We start from the raw sequence: 17,133 nt of genomic DNA, 5'->3' as shown, positions 1-17,133 counted from the left end.
CAGCATTTATTCAATGTCAAAATCCAACCACAGGATACAAGGAAGGATAGGAAAATCCAGACAAATGAAACATATTTTATTGATGCGTGTTTGAGATAGGACAAACAATCAGGGACTACAATGATTCCATTTGGAAAGATCTGAAAAGGTTAAGTCAGACAATTAACGCATGATGATTCTTTCACTTGGTTCCCCCCTTAAATAGACTTTAGGGGCATTCCCGTAAGTCTCTGGGAGAAGAGAAGAATATATTCATATTTGTGATGAGTTCATCTTCATCTCAAGTTAGATGTCTAATTCCGAGTTAAACATCTGTGGTCCCTAATAGTCACTGCAGAAGGATAAAGCTGACTGACGTCTTACACAATATGCTAGAATGGGTTGAATCACATTGGGATGTAGGAAGTACATGTTTCAGCATATTGTTGCAGGGAGCCATCACTTTCCAGGAGAGAGGATTCTAGAAGCTGTCCTTACTCAGAATGTCCAGTTGACCTGATTTTGTGCTCTTCTTTGCTGCAGATTGATTTTGAAGATGTGATTGCTGAGCCAGAGGGAACACACAGCTTTGATGGGATTTGGAAGGCCAGTTTCACCACCTTCACTGTAACAAAATACTGGTTTTATCGCTTACTGTCTGCGATCTTTGGCATTCCTATGGCTCTCATCTGGGGCATCTACTTTGCCATTTTGTCATTCCTGCACATCTGGGCAGTGGTGCCATGCATAAGGAGCTACCTGATTGAGATCCAGTGCATTAGCCGTGTCTATTCTATCTGCATCCACACATTCTGCGATCCACTGTTTGAGGCTATAGGCAAAATGTTCAGCAGCATCCGAGCCACAGTACGGAAAGAGATTTGAGGGACCTTTCAAGGAGAGCCATCAGCCTAGAGTGGGTTTGGGTATTTTGTTTCGTTTGGAGATTTTTGGTGCCGGTTTCAAGTTTCCCAAAGCAACATACAGCAACCGGTGGTGGATATACTGGCCCAAAACAAAGAATCACTTGCTCAGTGTCCTTTTCTGCTGTTTATTCCTACTGGACTATTTCCTCTTTTTTTTTCTTAAGTCTGCCTTTCAAACTAACCTTAAATTGTTATTCTTCCATGCCGGTTGCATATCATCTTACTGACAATTCAGAGACTGAAGTGCTGTTGTTGGATTCCTTTTTATCCCATCATTTTTTCCTTGTAAGAGAAATCCACAGCAATGCTGAAGAACTACAGAAATGCTTTCCAACTTTATAAAGCCATTGTGGCCAAAGAGTGTAGAGCTATTGCAGCAGAATGAACATGACAAGCTGGCAGGTTTTTAGCAGAATGTTCCTTTTCAATTCTATTGTCAGATGACTGCAGCCATTTAGAGTCATGGTCAGATATGGTGTCCTATGAATAAATCAGTTAAGTAAACAAATTGCTTAACTAACGTATGCTTTGAAAGTCTAACACTTTATCAGGTCAGAGACATTGACACATGAAAGCTTTTCATGTCCATAAAAAGCTTCAGTCGGTGCCTTTCTATCTCATGCTCTCTCTTGGAAGTTTGCAGCCAGTTGTTTTGCTAGAACCTTTGCTAGAACTGCAGAGGCAAACTGAAGTTGAAAACTAAAACTGGTCATTATGGAAATGTTTTCCTGACTGTGACTTATGATAATACATCCCTTAGCTAGCATTTAGGTGCTTATCTCATAGGCTTTTTTTTTCTTGCAAAGTATTCATATAAATACATATAGCAAGTACGCCAGAGATAACCCAGAGTTACAAGAAAAATCAAGGTGTGCCAAATGCAAGCCACATAATGCCAAGGAGTTACTGCCTCTGAGAGAAACTTTCCTATCAGCTTTAAAAACTTTCCTATCAGCAGACATCAGCATGCCACTAGTTCACAGATTGTTTTCAGGAGAATTGATGTTTTGCTGAGTCTAAACTAATCCATCACAAGAGATGGTTTAGAAATTCACATTGTGGGTTTGTTTTTTAATTTTCTTTAGCTAAGCTGCAAGGAAGTCTTACATAGAGGGTATATTGTGTGAAATTGTCACATGTTGCAAAGCGCACGGCCTAGAAAATAAAGCCTTTGCAACATGTTCTGATGCTGTGACCTACAAGAGCGTTTTGCCCTCAGGATAGTACTGTGTTCAGCGATACTGTGTATATCCTCGTATGGTTTGCCTGAAGCATTTTTAAAAATAGTTGTGAGGCTCATCAGCTTTATTGTAAACCAAACTGGGGTCTGAGCCTGCTCCAGTTGGGATCTACAGCAAAATAGTTCCTGGCCTCTGAGAGTGCAAGATCTGGCCCTTGGAATGAGCATGGAGCTGCCTGGTACACCTACAGCTTTTTTTAATTAGTGCTGATATTCCACATATTGCTTTACCTAACACAGGAGTGCCTTCAGTCCAATTGCTGCCAAAGCATTGACAGTTGTTTAGAAAAATGCTGCATTTTTTAACGGGGGGGGGAGGGAAGGGGGGGCAGTGCGGAGGGCGTGCACACAAGTGTTACAAACGTATTAACTACTATTGTTTGCATTTAAAACAGACACTGGTATGGATAGAGTTTTATGTTTTTCTATGTACATAATGAAGAATGTACTATTATGGAGTTTTGCAGTATTAACAGTAAGCAACATTGTAAACAAGAAATATTTTATGAGGAAAATCACTCTGAAAAAAACCTCCTTGATTTACCATATAAACTGTATATCCTGAAAGATGTCTGTTCACTTAGATTTATTAGTCCCTAATCCAAATACATTGCTGATCAAAGACATTTAAATCCTTGCTATATGCTTACAGATATAACTGACACTTTTTTTATTCTGCATGTACATTAAAGACTACAATAAAAAGATGAGTAATGATAGATCCCGTCTGACTTTTTTTCCTTGAAATTCATGTGAACAAATCTCATATTGCTAGGAAGCAAACCCCAATATTTCTTGATAAAGGTGCAGAAAGCTGTGTCATGTTTCTCAGGAAAGAATGTGCAAAACACTTGATTTGTGTCTGAGATCTGACCTAGGAAGGTTTTTGCCAACAAAAATTTATTTTTTTTCCAGATAAACATTTTCTGTTACTGAATAAGTAAGCAGTTAGACTAGTGAATATAGTATTGAATAGGGAGTATAAGCTTGTCTAGGTGCTTAATAATGACCTTGGACAAATTCTTCTACTTTCCTGTTCCTCATTTTCGCTGTTTTTCAAATGAGAACAATGCCACTTACCTATAAAGACTTTTAAGATCCAATAAATGGAACAGTATCACAATAAAAAGAGTGCTTATAATTCATATTGCATGAAGGACTTGGGCCAGCTCAAATTCAGATTGTTCTGATAGCTCTTCAGTTAAAATCATTTAAAGCTTTCCTTTCGACTCTGGTGAAAATAGGATTGTTCCTAATAAAAGTTTGTTTTAGCCTAAGCCTTTACTGTATGTAGCTAGGGGAATGACAGCTTTTACCCAGCCACGCACAAATGTAGCTTGTGACAGGGCAGTCCTTTTCTGTGGGGTTGTTACGCAACATCTGTCACACCTTTACCCTAATGCACAAAATTCCAACCGAACAGGCTATTACATTTCAACTTACAAATCTGTTAGCCCTATTTAAATGTTCGAATGGCCGATATCAGCATAAGGTAGTCTGTCATATGTTTTCCAGTAGCAGAATTGTATTTTAATGGTATTTAATAATAAAAAGGCAGTAAATAGTACATTGGATGTCTTGGACTATGAACTGTGAGAATATTAAAAAGGAGATTTTGAAAAGTAAATTGGAGACTGCAAAGTGAAAGTAAAGCAAATGAGCATGCCAGTATTCAAAAACATCTTTTTTTTCAAAGGAGCCTAATAGATTTAGAGCAGGCACAGCTATTCATCTTAACCACTTACAATTCACATCACCGAGACTCTTCCTGAGGGGAACGTGCAGATTTCACTCACTATTGCACTGCCCATAGCACTTCGCTGGGCAGCATTCACAGCCATGCGCTGTGGGTGAATCTCAGACTGCTACTCCTGCTGGACTCATGGCACAATGACACTCATGATCAATATCACACTCATGATATAACCCATACCCTGTCTATAACAAGATTAGGAGAAAATAGCATTAGAAAGCTGCCTATCATGGCTACAAATGTATTGTAAATAGCCTTCTACTGTTAGATCTGAAAGTCAGTGTCATAAGCTGCCTATGGGTTGATATGGATTCAACAGAGCTTTTAACACACACCAGAAAACTTTCTTGGCTGTTGCTGGTTGCTTTTCTCACCCTCTGTGTCACTAGTTCTTAACCTATGCCAGCTAGCTTGGCCTATTTCCCGTTGTGTACCAGGGATGATGTGTGGGGGAGCCAGGCACTCGGTTTAAACAATCCAGAGCAGCCTAGTTTTAAGAAATGTTATAGCTAGAGAGTGAAATGCTTGGTTGTGTGGTTCATCCTCTTTGACTGTTTGACAGTAATGGAATAAATACAGATTATTTGTTTGAAACACATTTTTTTGAATGAAGTTGCAAAAAGGTGTAATGACAAACCATAAGCTTTTATTAATGATGGAGAATTTCCATGGCTGCACCTAAGCCAACTTTTTTCTCTCTCTTAGGTTAAAGTAGAACTGCTCTCTGTTCATTTGCTTGCTTTTATTGTCTCATGAGACTGCTGCATCCTTCTTCCTTTTTTTCCTCACCTTCTGACGAAGAGGAGAGCGGCACAAAGTCATTGCCAAGCTAGAACATCTTTGCCATCTTCATTTGTGTCTTACTAGACTTTATTTTGCACTTCATCTTACCTGATATCGTATGATACAGGTGATGTTATTTCCATCTTGCTTCCTACTCTAAAATCTTTAACTAATATTTCAACTGTATAGTTCAATTAGCACACCCTGTCTTCAGGATGCTTTTTCTCTCTTGTGGCACACTGGTAAAATGCTGTATATTTGATATCTTTGATAATATCTAAATGCACAGTCTCAAGATTCATAAGATGGTGAAAGGAGGAAGACAGTGAGTAGACTCTAGTCACTAGCCTGTGTCCTTCCATGTGGTCTTAGTTTTATTCCTCCCAGAACCCTGTCAAAGGCACATTTTATTGCTTAGTCCAGATGCAAGCCACAAAATACTCTAGGCTCAATACTGGTAAGTTATTTGCTTTTGCTTTGAAAACCTGAATTAACATAACTCTGCAGATGCCTGACCTGCCTTGGTGCATAATTGTCAGTAAAACTGACAGTAAAGGTGCCCAGGTCACATCTAAGCACAGCCGGGACCCACAGATGAGATGTTGCTCTGTCTGCCTTCATCTCTTGTGGGAACTCAAGGTGACAGGCATTCCCAGAGACACTAATGCAGTTCTGGAAATACCTCCCTGAGGCTCACAGTCGAGCGTTCAGCTCCCTGAGAGAGAGGAGTATTAAACTCTTCCCACTGCACTTCCTACTGTAAATGTAACCAGCTCACTGGTCGGTTTGCTGACTGTTAGAGTTCCCTCTTTGTATGCCCAGTTCTCCTTATGTGCTGCACAGGAACTAGCTGTAGATCCCTAATGGGGCATGACTGCTTCTAGTAGGTGCCTGGTTGCCTGAAAGGTACTGCCTGACCTCTGTGGCACCTGAATCCATCTGTTGGTCTGAAGTTTTCAGAGCCAGATTTTCTCTTCCAGCAAGCTGTCAGCAGCGCAGAGGGGAGTAAAAGCAGCTTTCAGTCGCTATCACGTTCTCCAGTTCCAGCACTTCTAAATATAATTCTGGTCTGTAGTTTGAAAGACTAGGGATCTAGGCTGAAGGCTGTTTTGTTTTCTACAAACTGACAACTGCCCTTGGGGGTTGTTTTGGCACCCAGGGACTAAGTTAAATCTGAGGCTGTCATAGCCATGACGTTCTCATATGATCACATCTCTGAACCTTTATCCAGGAGATGGGGTACCTTAGCACACATAGGCACTGACAATATTTTTATGGCTAGTTACTCTGACCTACAAAGACCTTTACACTGGAGGATCAGCACAGAGAACCCTTAAAGCACAAAGGGATCTGTAGTTGTGTAACTTTTTGGCAACTGTCAGAATAGAGGCGTTCATCTGTGACTGTTACTCATCAAAACATTCATCCTGCCCATCTCTAGCAACTAGAGCTCCAGATGTAGTTTGCCAGATGTGCATGTTGCCAGAAGCCCTACTGGCAGAAAATTCGAAGTGAAAAAAGTGATGTGGAAACTAAACAGAAACAGAATGAACTGTGCTGCTAAACGAGAAAAATAAGATAGCTAAGTATATCAAAAAGAACAGGTATACTCTAAGGAAAGGATAAAGGGAGGAGAGGAGCACATTGAGAACCAGGCTGGGGAATCACTGAATGTTGCAGGAAGGAGTCAGACTAAGGAAGCAAGAGAAACTCTCTGCAGGCAGTCCCAAAGCCTAGCCCAACTGTGCTGGGGTTCCATAATTCGCCTATGCCCCCTGGGCCGAGCATATGTTGACTTGCTAGATTATTCGTTTTACAGATATGATCTATCCCACCTACAGAAATTCTCCATTGTAGTCTAGGCTCACTGTATGACAGTAAGTATCCCAATAATAGGAACTGACTAGACCATACAAGTTCTTATAGGTTTAGACAAGCGTCGTCAAGGTTTGTTCATATTTTGACATCCTCCAACTTTCCATCTTCTGGCTTGTACAGTATTTGCTCTATTTATTTCATCTTAAGTAGACTCCAGTTCAACAGTTACGGACTTTGGTCAACTCAGCTGTCTTCTTGCGACAAAAGTGAAAGTCATTACTGCCCCATTGGACAATGATTCAACTACATTTGGAAACATAAATTTCTGCCTGTTTCATCTGTTACAAGTGTCTGATACAGTCTGAAGACTCCTATGAAACAGAGATGTCCAGGGACAAAACAACGAAACTGTTTTCATCAGATTTTAGCAGGACTGGGTCTTCTGGTTTGAGTGTGAGTATCTTTGGAGCACCATTTCTACAGTTAAACATTTTTGGAATATCTCTAACCAGCATCCTTTGAGGAAGGCCACTTTAAATACAGATTTACCTCTCTCACCTGCAGAATTATCTGACCAAAAACCAGTATTTAGCACAGAGAAGTTAAAGCCAACCCCACCCAGCTCCACAGTGCAGTGGGTAAAAGCCTTCTGCAGAATTCTCTGAAAAACTTGAAACTCAACTTTTATCAGCTTATTCTTCGCTCACTCAAGGACTGAAAATATTATAACTGAAATTATATGGTGGCTATTGTTGGTGGATATTCATCCAAAATAAGAAAAATAAATCTTTATTATCTATGACCTGTTGATTCATGGACTAGTAAGGACTGAAACTCAAAGCAACTTTGTTGTTGATGGCAGCAAGCACTGATCTCACATGCAGAGGAGTTCCTCTTAATGCTAACAAAAGCCTCCAGTTTGATCCCCCACCTTGAGTCCTGGGGAAGTTGAACCCTGACTCTCTTTTAATAAGCAGTATTTCTCTTTTACGAGACTGAGGCTGTGTACAAGGGAAAGTGAAATAAACTTAGGAAGAATTAACAATGATAAATTAGTCAAATGTTTGTATTAATAATGATTAAAGGCACCACGCTGTATTTCTTTGCACTAAACCTTTGTGGTACAGTTTCACAGCCGCAACCACGATACTTCTCTCAGGAGTTGTCCTTTTGCTGTCATTACTATTGTTCCAGCTATCCTTTCTCCCTGTTTAACCATCAGCGGTTACTTTGCCACTACATCCAGGAATTCATCTATTCACACAGGCATGTCGCTAGCTCTCAGGGAAGTTCAGCTGTACTTTACTTGTTTAAGAAGACTTGACAGGAATCCACAAAGTCCTGCTGCTGTACACAGCAGCTTCAGTTTAGGTTGTTTCTCTCACCGCAACACACCGCCAAACTAGCTCATCACAATGTCTACAGACATTGCAGAAGGTCAATGCAAAGTCTTCAGAAGTCTTGAAGAAAGTCTCTTGCCGTGTTTCCCTTCTTATTTCTCTTTGATTCCTCCTCTCCATTTCAGAGTATTTATGCTCTTCAAGTGAGTTTCCAAAATGTCGTGTAGATTATTCTGAATAGAAAGCTTATGCAAATAAACTCATTCTGTAGCTGCTCTTCTCCTTATTCAATAGCACTAAATAATTTTCTCCCGGATGGAGCTTATATTCATTTTTGTCTCTATTTACAAACACTGAGTAGGAGCAAAAGATTCAAAAAAACCTCATCTTTTGCGGGCAAGAGACCACATTGAAAACAGTTAATAACTAGCAGATAATCATTTTATTATTGTCTATTGAGTCCTAGCACTATGTTTCCGAATGCCCATCAGATAATGACATAGGTGTTAGATCCATTTCTTTCCGTGTATGAACAGGGAAAAGCAGTCACTTGCAGTGGACCTGTGAACAAGGACTGTGTCAAATTTCCTCTAAATTAATTCATGCAAACTCTGAATTGCTCCCAGTAACTCAGCTGTCCTGCTGGGTTACAAAACACTGCTATTAATGACAGTACATTAAGAAATAACAATTTTATCTTAAGAAACAACAATTCGTCTGTCCGATATGGATATGTGGATAGTTTGGTCCAGATGAGCAGCAATGTTAATCCCTTTTTATGGTACCTACTAGATAACTTCAGTATACATAAATGCCAAATGATTTTCTGAAGTAGAATATACATCTCTTAGGAGCTTTATGGCAGAATCAGTGATTTAACCATGGGTGATAAAAAGATAGACCTAAATATGCATAAAGAATGTGACAGGTGCAAATAATTGGCATAAGTCATGTTCTGAATATTTCTGAACAGGGTACGATAGTCTTAAAAAAGTGCATGAAACACAATACTTCTCACAAAACAAGTTCTCTGTTTCCAGTATAAATATTGGTGCTGATAGCAGAAATGAAAATGCCTTCATATTGCCCTGCAAATGTGTCTGTCTTATGTCTTCTCAAAGGACTGATTCCAGGAATAAAGAAATAAAGAAATAAGCTAAAAAATTTTTCTACTTCTCTCTTCCAACACTGATAACCATTTTTCTGGTAATTTTTGTATTGTGTGGGCACAGGACTGAAACTGGAAACTACTTATGCCATATAAAAGCTTGAGTAGCCAGAAAGCAGTGACCTGGTCACAGTGAATCTGATTTGAATTTAAATTCTAAACTCTGTGGCCCTCTAATGGGTGCCAATTCTCATGGATATGCTCTGTTTATCTAATAAAAGTTATAATGACTTATTTTGTGGAGATTTTTTACTGGCAGCTTATTTATAATTTTAAAAAAATGCACAAAAGAGTAACCATAATCTAAAAGGAAAAGTCTGAGTGAAAAATTTCTATCAGATGCTTCCAGTTCAAGTCTATTAATACATGTAGTTGCCACAGCTATTGCACACAAATCTTGCCTTTGGTTTCCAACAGAAATATCGAAGTAAGCCACAAATTCACACTGAGGTTAGACAGTGCAAGAGTAAATCATCAACTAGCAAAACATCTCCCAATCAAAATGGTCATCCAGCCAGGGACCTAAGCAGAAGACCACATACATCATCTCATTTAATTTGCTAGGTTACTTACGTTCCAGTACTTACTGCCTTGCCAAAAATGGCCTGACTCGCAGAAACTTTTCATCACTGTGCTTTTAGCATTCCATAACAAATCCTGAATGGAGGCTGCAGGTGGGAACTGTCAACAAAGCAAATGATACATCTGCCCAGATGAACACCTGAAGTCTTGTGTTTTTACACAGCATGGAATAGTTTTGACAGAGAATGGAGAACACCAAGTTATTTGGGAAGCTGAAGCCTGCGCCACAGTGTGAGACCAGGCTCCTCACTCCTCCCACGCAGGTCCGTAAAGCACCCAAGGAGGGGATGAGAGCTCCCAAGGAGAGCAACGGGATGTGAACCAGCTCCTAGCCAAAGGCTGCATCACTCTATCAGAGGGGTATAAAGCTAAAACAGCCCTGCTAGTTTGTGTTCATCACTGCGCTTACACAGTCACATGTTTTGAGAGGTTATAAGCAGGGCTCAAACACTCTCACAGGTACCTAAATATACAGCTGGCTATCTTATTAAGATCCATACTAAAATATAGTATAATTTAGGATGCATTTTTCTGGCTCCCATGACATCATAACCCTTTTGCTGTTGTATATAATTATAAAAAATGTCCCTCTGACTTCTTGTTGCTGAAAATATACAGGCTGTTTTGTTTAAAAATAACAGCATGTTCTTTCCCTCTTGTTTTTCTATCTTTGGCAGGTTCTGCCCTGAAAGCTGTGGCAATTACTACAACTGGAAGTTGGTGAAAAGACTTAGGATGACACCCTCTAGCACGGACCTTTATAAAGGTATCTAGCAATTAGCTTCCCTCCAACATCAATATTAGGTCTTTTTTATTTATACATACTCCTAAGCGGAATAAGAAATACACTCCTTATGTGTAACTGGAGCTCTCTATATCTTACTAGCCTTAACCACAGAGTAAACAATCCCTGCAGAGGGAGATGCACAGCAGCAGAAAGGGAGTAGGCACTGAAATACACCATGCATGAGCCTGAGTAATGGGCAAAAAATGGGAGTGTAACCCTATGACCATATTTAGTTTCCACATTTGAATCTTGGCTGGCTGAAGCCTCTCTCAAATGCCAGTGGAAGCCTGAGAAGCTGGAAATCGTTCGTTCTGTGCATACAAGCGGAGTCATGACTCATGCAGAAGAGAAACAGTTTTCATTTGCAATAGGAATATTTTCCCTTACTGACAGGGGAGACACCCAAAAATAGCTTTGCTTTCTGAGTGATTCTGTCAATTCACAGCAGTGATGTGAAGGTATTAAAGCTGAAGGAGCATTTACTCTTCCAGGAGTTTGCTTACAAAAAATAGAAATCTGTCTTTCAGACAGTGAGCCAAATTCACTGTGTGTGTCACCTCCTTGGAAACAATGAATTAAACTAGGGTAACTTGGACTATTCCATAAATTACAAAGGTCAGACAAATAAATGAAATGAAGGCTCAAAGAATATTAATGCAAGATCTCTCTGAGTAGGTAGCTCAGTGTATAATCTCATTCACGTTATGCTTTATTTCTCATGTAATACATTTTCAGCATCAAAAGTGAAAAAGCATTAAACTTCTGTTAAAGGTAGAGCTCTTTGGATCTCAAAGGAGTGATGTTCCTTGGAAAGGAAGAACATTTCGGAGAATCCCAGATTATTTGAATTAGTTTCCACCAAAGTCACTGGAATTTTCCAAGTTACTTCAATGGAAACTGAACTAAGCCAAGGAAAATCCCAACCCATAGTGAGGGATGACAGTAAAAGGTATTACCAATTGGAGTAAGACAAACAGGATTTACTTTAATTTTTTTTCTCATGGTTTGCTCCAGTGACCTTTTTCTAAAGGTCTAATCTAAACCAGCTGAAAAGTAGGCTTTCATCTACCAAAATGAGGTCACTAAGCTTAATACACCTCACATTCTGTTTGTCTTGCTGTAACCTCTTTTTCTTTAATGGACTGAATTTCATCCATGAAAGCAACAACAGAACCAAATTTGGATAGACCTGGAGCCCCTTCTCCCCTGTGATGTGGTCACACTTTCGAGAGGTTTGGAACAGAGCAGTAACACAAGAAACGTTTCAGTGGAAAAGAGCGCTCCTGTTTTTTGTTTTTTTTTTAAATCTGTGACAACACACGACACGCCGCTAGAACACCACAGATTTTATTTTTATTCGGAATTAGTGAGAAATTCCACTTCAGAAGCGCACCCGGGCTGCGCTCGCTAAGCTGTCGGCGGCCGGTGCCCCTTTGGGGCAGCGCCGGCAGCACCGCAATGCGACGGCGCCACCTGCCGGCCGCTCGCCGCAGCGCGGACCGGCGGCCCCGCGGCGCTGCAGGGCTGCCCTGAGCGGAGAGAGCTGTAAAACGCTCCTCGGCATCTCGGAGCGGAAACGGCCCTGCTTCAGCCCTTCATTTTCTAACAAAACATCTAAATAGACACCTAGCAATGTTTCTCTGCTGTACTCCCACTGACTTCCAAGGGAGTTAGGGATGCATTTAATTATACATTTGCTTGCAAGATTTCTGGAATAAAAATGCTTCCATGAATAACAGGCTGAATGTGAGGAATACAAATAAACAGACTGTAACGTCCTGGCTCCAGAAAAACAACCTACTTAGTAAAAGTGCATTTGTGAAGTTACTTCCACTTGCATGTCATCTGGCAAAACAAATGTCTGTTCAACCACTTTACCAGTGGAAATGCACCCTCTGCTTTCATTCTAATAAAAGTGTTCCAGAAAGTCATCTATTACTGCAAACGTGGAGAGGAGAGTAATCTAATAAAACACTCTCTTGAGGCTAGCAAAAATGGATCCAGCAAATTTCTGCTTTGCCTGAAATCAGCACAAGGCTTTTCACACCAGGAAAACACACTCAAAAAGAAAATGGGGAAAGCACAAACTTAGAAAAGCAGAATTCCCACCTACTAAAGCATGGATTGCAGAGGATTCAAGCCTGGGCAAGATTGTCCTTGTAAGGAGGTTTGTTTTTTTTTTCCTGCCTGTTTTCCCTGGAAATTTTGACTGAGATTGAGCTGAGCCGGAGACTCCAGAAACACAAGGTATTTCTGAAGTAATAATATATCAGGTGAACCCAGTTAGTCTAGAGCTATGTTCACCAGTACACAAAGCAGTACCCTCACGAGTCCTAAGGAGTTCATTGAAAATATTTCTGAGTGAAATGGTGGTTTTACCTCAAATCATTATATTTGCTAAGAATAACTGAATAGAAACAGTATTTTGAAAAAAACAGCCTTTTAAGTCATAGCATTAAATAGTGGTGCTGTTGGTAAAACTGCTTAGGCAGTTCAGCATTTGCTCAAGTTTTAGAGGAGTAACAGGCTGGGAAACATTGAGCCTGAATTGTTGCTAGTCAACATCTGGCTGTTTCATGCTGCTTCTAATATTGCAAAGCAGCCGTAGGCCTCAACTCGCCGCCTGGGTTAAATCTAGCAGACAGCTTCTCTGTGTTTTCAGAGCAGCGCTAGGCTTCAGGAGCAGATTGGTGACTCTGGCATAATATCTGTTAATAAATAAAAGCGTCAGGCTTTGCATTTGAATAGGCCTTTTTCTTTGGCAGATCTCAAAATAATTTCTAAAAAAGGGCAAATGTTGTTATCTCCATCATGGTGATAGGTTATATGATAAGCTCACAGTAGGGGACTGGACAAGATCTTGGCTCTACAATAAGCAACAGCTGCTCTCCTTGGTTAAATGGCACACACCAGCAGTCCCAAAAGTTGTGAGGTCCCAGCCAAGCGCACAAAGCCCCATAGCCAGATGGGCAATAGCAAGCACTGGAAAGCTAGTCCCACTACCCGCATGGTTCCAGAGGTAACTAAAACTTCACAGAAGAGTTGTCCAGAATCACAAACAAGCTGCAGTATTTTTTAACACACTCTGCTTTTTATTAATGACCATTGCTCCCCATACCCATTTAAGAAATCATCCTCACTTTTCCTTAGGTAGGTGTCCAAATTGACCCGCTGCAAGGATGGAATATTCTTTTTTATTTGAAGATGCCCTTCTTGCTAAAGTTTCAAACCTGTTTCCACTTTGTGGGTATGCTACAGGCTTCTAGATACTTCTACAACTCTTGAAAATGTGCCGTCCTTGCAGAAAAAATACTCTAAAAGTCTGACATGGTTAGTATGTGAAGACCAGGTACAAACATTGCAGCTGATGTTTTCGTGTTGGGTCATGTTATATGTTAAAGCTGGACTTACCGCAGTCATTTCTGATTCTCAGTCAACCTATCAAGTTGGCAGCTCTCCCAGATCCCTCTGCAAAACATAAATAAAATAAAATATATCTCCAGCCATGCTACGTAGTTCACTGAAACACTTTGACATGCACATTACTGTTGCCTTTTAGCTGGCAAGCCATAGCAATACAAACTGTAGTTTGCAAACTACAGCACACAGCAATATGCACATTCAAGTGAGCAAGTGAGGCATCCCGTGTATGCCTTCGCAACGAGGAGAAAGCTGCTCCCCTGCGCACGGGTGATTCCCACCAGTGATCTGCGAAGCTGCACACGTATGAATGCCAAGAGGCACACACAGCGCAAACAGGCGCTTGTCCCTGAATATTGGCATTCATTTCCAACCAGCAGCTGTTCAGAACCAGATGGAAAATAGTCATCACAGTTCTGCTTTAAGCCACATCACATCACCACCACCGCCACAGACCCCAGGCTGGCAGTCTCACCAGAAAGGCAGAAGAAAAAGTGGGCAAGGAAGCTGAATCCCCCTTCCCACCTGCCAATGTGAGCCCTCCAGGAAAGGACAGGGGCATATTTGGTGTGGAAGAGAGAGAAACAGAGAGCACTAGGCTCTCAGACGCTGTACTTTGAAAGCTATTACTACATTTGTTCTGTACACAGTGAACGTCTGGGTCCTGTGTTGACAAATCTGGCAGCTACTGAAAGCTGTCGAGTTAGCTCAGACATGATAAACAGGAGAAAAAAAAGTAACAAGTCATCACCGAAAGCAGTAGTTCCCAACCCATGAGGCAAGCCTTCTTAGTGTGGCATGCCTGCATTAAAGATAAGATATGTAAGAGAGAGCAGAAGTACTGCTGAGTCTGAAGAACGGGAGAGAACTATTCAGTTTATTTATGTTGCCGGATTTTTTTCCCCCCATTCCCAAGTTCAAGTATCAGAGACAAAGGACATGCTGCTTGGTGGTCAGGAAATACAGTGCTATAGATCTCCAAAGGCCCCTGCCAAGGAGTCATGGGTCATGGGATGATTGAGGAGATGAGGAAAAGAGAGGATAATAAAAGGCTACAGCTATGAGGCATGCCTCAGAGCGACTGGGTATTACTGCCCTAAAAAAATGTGTTAATCCAAAGTGTTTCCATATTGAGAACAATAAAATCAGCCAAATCCAAAACATTTCTGTGAAAACATGGAATTGGATTCAGCTCCACCCAGAATCCAGTGAAGTTCTCACACAAAACAAGACTCATCTCTTCAAAATAAGTATTGGCAGTTAATTGCCTGAATTGTGTCATTTTGGTACCCTGCATAAAGATAAACTGTAAGTGCCATGGGACGCTGATCACTTGTAAAGAATCCAGCTTAAACAGAGAGGTTTAGAGCATAGTAAGGGTCCAGCTCTGTACATTTTTATGCATACTAGCAACTCATTTTTATGCATACTCATAAATAAACTTTCTGTTGTATAAATAAATGTGCTTCTCCAGGCCCACGGAGTTTCTGATAGCCCCAAGTGTATCAAGGCCAAAAAAGGGGAAAGCTCATATCATTCCTTTTTGTTCAAATTTGTTCAACTATCATATTAGATAGACTTTCATTTCTCTTTTAATGAGGTAAAACCACTGAGAATTGGTTCCACTGGATATTAAATACCTCCTTGTTTTGCTCAGTCTGAATCTGTGCTTGTTTTATACTTCAATAGCTACAAAATAACCAAGATAAAGCAAGTTTTGCCTAGGATTGACATCTTTCCTTTAACGAAAACTGCAGAGGGTCAGGAGGAAAATGGGGGAAGTCATCCAAAAAAAGGGCTACTAATTGCTTATTTCCTAGGTCCTGTTTTTACTCACCATATTCATATCCTTTGGGGGATGGTTTCTTTAAATTCTGGGGCTTATCAATGAGATGACAGCACTGCAGTTTTTTGTTTGCCTGTGCAGCAGTTCCAGGGTAATACAAACATTACCCTTGCTGGCCTTGCCGCTGTACTGGGAAGAGCTCTAAAGACCAGAGGATTTCATCATTTGCAAGATAATCATCATTCACCTGTAAGATCAGATTCCAACCCATGAAATTGAAGGGAATTTGATTTCATTGGCTTTAGGGTTAGTTTTGTTTCCACAGTTCCTCTGTTCAGGTTCCCATCTAGGATCTACGCTATTAAATGCCTGTGCCGTTTATAGTTCACATATCCCTAGGCCACTCCTTTAATGCCTTTCATCCAGTGTGGGCCATGCCTAGACTTGAAAAACCTACTTGCAAGTATCTGCGGCCATGAAACATATAAAGAGAAAGACTGTTAGGCTCTGTTCAGCTATTTGTGTTTTTCTAGAGTCCCAGGACTCATCCCATCAGATAAAGAGGTGAATAAAGCTCTCCTCCTCTATTAGCAAGTGACAAATCACTGTCCTTAGACAACCCATCCTCCCAGCTGCTTTAAGATGGGATGTCTACGGAGTCATTGTCTGCAGGGACTTGTGCTTTTTCCACTGGCTACATAAAGAACCTAGAGGACCAGCTTAGATTAGACTGACTTTAGGATAGCTAACATTAGGAGAGATGGATCCCACCCACTGGATCCAGAAATGACCTTAAGTGCCATGTATGACATTGCTCCCAATCTCAATAAATAGTTCAGTCAGTCAAAACATTTTTTTCTTTCATAATGCTGGAGCATCATCTTGAAATCATCTCAGAAAATGAAAATCTAAAATAAATGTTCTCCACTGGGAAGCAGTGCTGCCTTCCTTACATAATGTATGATTCAAATAGCAAACTGCTGAGAAACATTAGCATGCAGACAGAGGCATACAGCATGCACAAGAGCAAATTACAATATTAGCTCATCTTCACACAGCACAGAAAGGCACGTACTGTACATATATGAACAGATGAATACATTAACCTCCTTGCACGCACACAGACACACATCTTGTTTGTACAAGGACAGATGATATTAACCTGAACATGCAAACACATAAACACATGCACACACACATGCAGTCCAGACAGGAATGAATTATTAATAAAAATCTGCCTGAATGCATACTCATACACATAGAACACACAAAGGTAAATGATAATCTATAACCCTTTCAAAGCTAATAACCTTAAAAAGAACTTACTAAGACATAGGAAATAGCCAGTGGAATTTTCTGTGGCCTGGTGATCAATGTAGTGACAGTTTGGGGCCCAGCAGGTGGAATTAGAAAGCAGAAATCAACAAATGGCATAGCAAAATGCACTTGCTGAAGATATCACCTTGATGTGTAGCAGGCAAAATGAAACATGACAGCCATGCACTGACCGTAAACCTTAGAAAGCTTGTTCTGCCTCAGAAGTCGTAAGAG

The 17,133-nt window shown here is 40.5% G+C and overlaps 1 protein-coding gene and 1 long non-coding RNA gene across 10 annotated transcripts in view; one reads left to right on the top strand and one right to left on the bottom strand.

The window, feature by feature from the left end:
• CAV1 (caveolin 1) overlaps positions 1-2,864 on the top strand; it is a 19,863-nt gene extending 16,999 nt beyond the window's left edge. For all 3 annotated transcript variants that reach the window (XM_068932724.1, XM_068932733.1, XM_068932740.1), the window contains exon 3: positions 523-2,864. In XM_068932724.1, coding sequence (XP_068788825.1) covers positions 523-864 — 342 coding nt within the window. In that variant the 3' untranslated portion in view covers positions 865-2,864. The remainder of the gene's footprint in view (positions 1-522) is intronic.
• Positions 771-17,133, bottom strand: LOC104153540 (uncharacterized). Of its 7 annotated transcripts, none has more exons than XR_011139235.1 (5): positions 16,909-17,084; positions 15,634-15,829; positions 13,788-13,844; positions 9,581-9,688; positions 771-8,400 (listed from the first exon to the last, which is right to left on the bottom strand). It is a non-coding gene; the product is annotated as an uncharacterized lncRNA (long non-coding RNA). The 7 variants fall into 7 exon arrangements; XR_011139234.1 differs by having other exon boundaries at positions 15,634-15,783; XR_011139238.1 differs by lacking the exons at positions 15,634-15,829; positions 16,909-17,084 and adding an exon at positions 17,091-17,133.

The sequence above is a fragment of the Struthio camelus genome, chromosome 1 (assembly GCF_040807025.1).
Source record: "Struthio camelus isolate bStrCam1 chromosome 1, bStrCam1.hap1, whole genome shotgun sequence".
NCBI classification, from domain to species: domain Eukaryota; kingdom Metazoa; phylum Chordata; class Aves; order Struthioniformes; family Struthionidae; genus Struthio; species Struthio camelus.
Note: the sequence above shows the minus strand (reverse complement) of the source record. Positions and strands in the feature narration are given on the sequence as shown.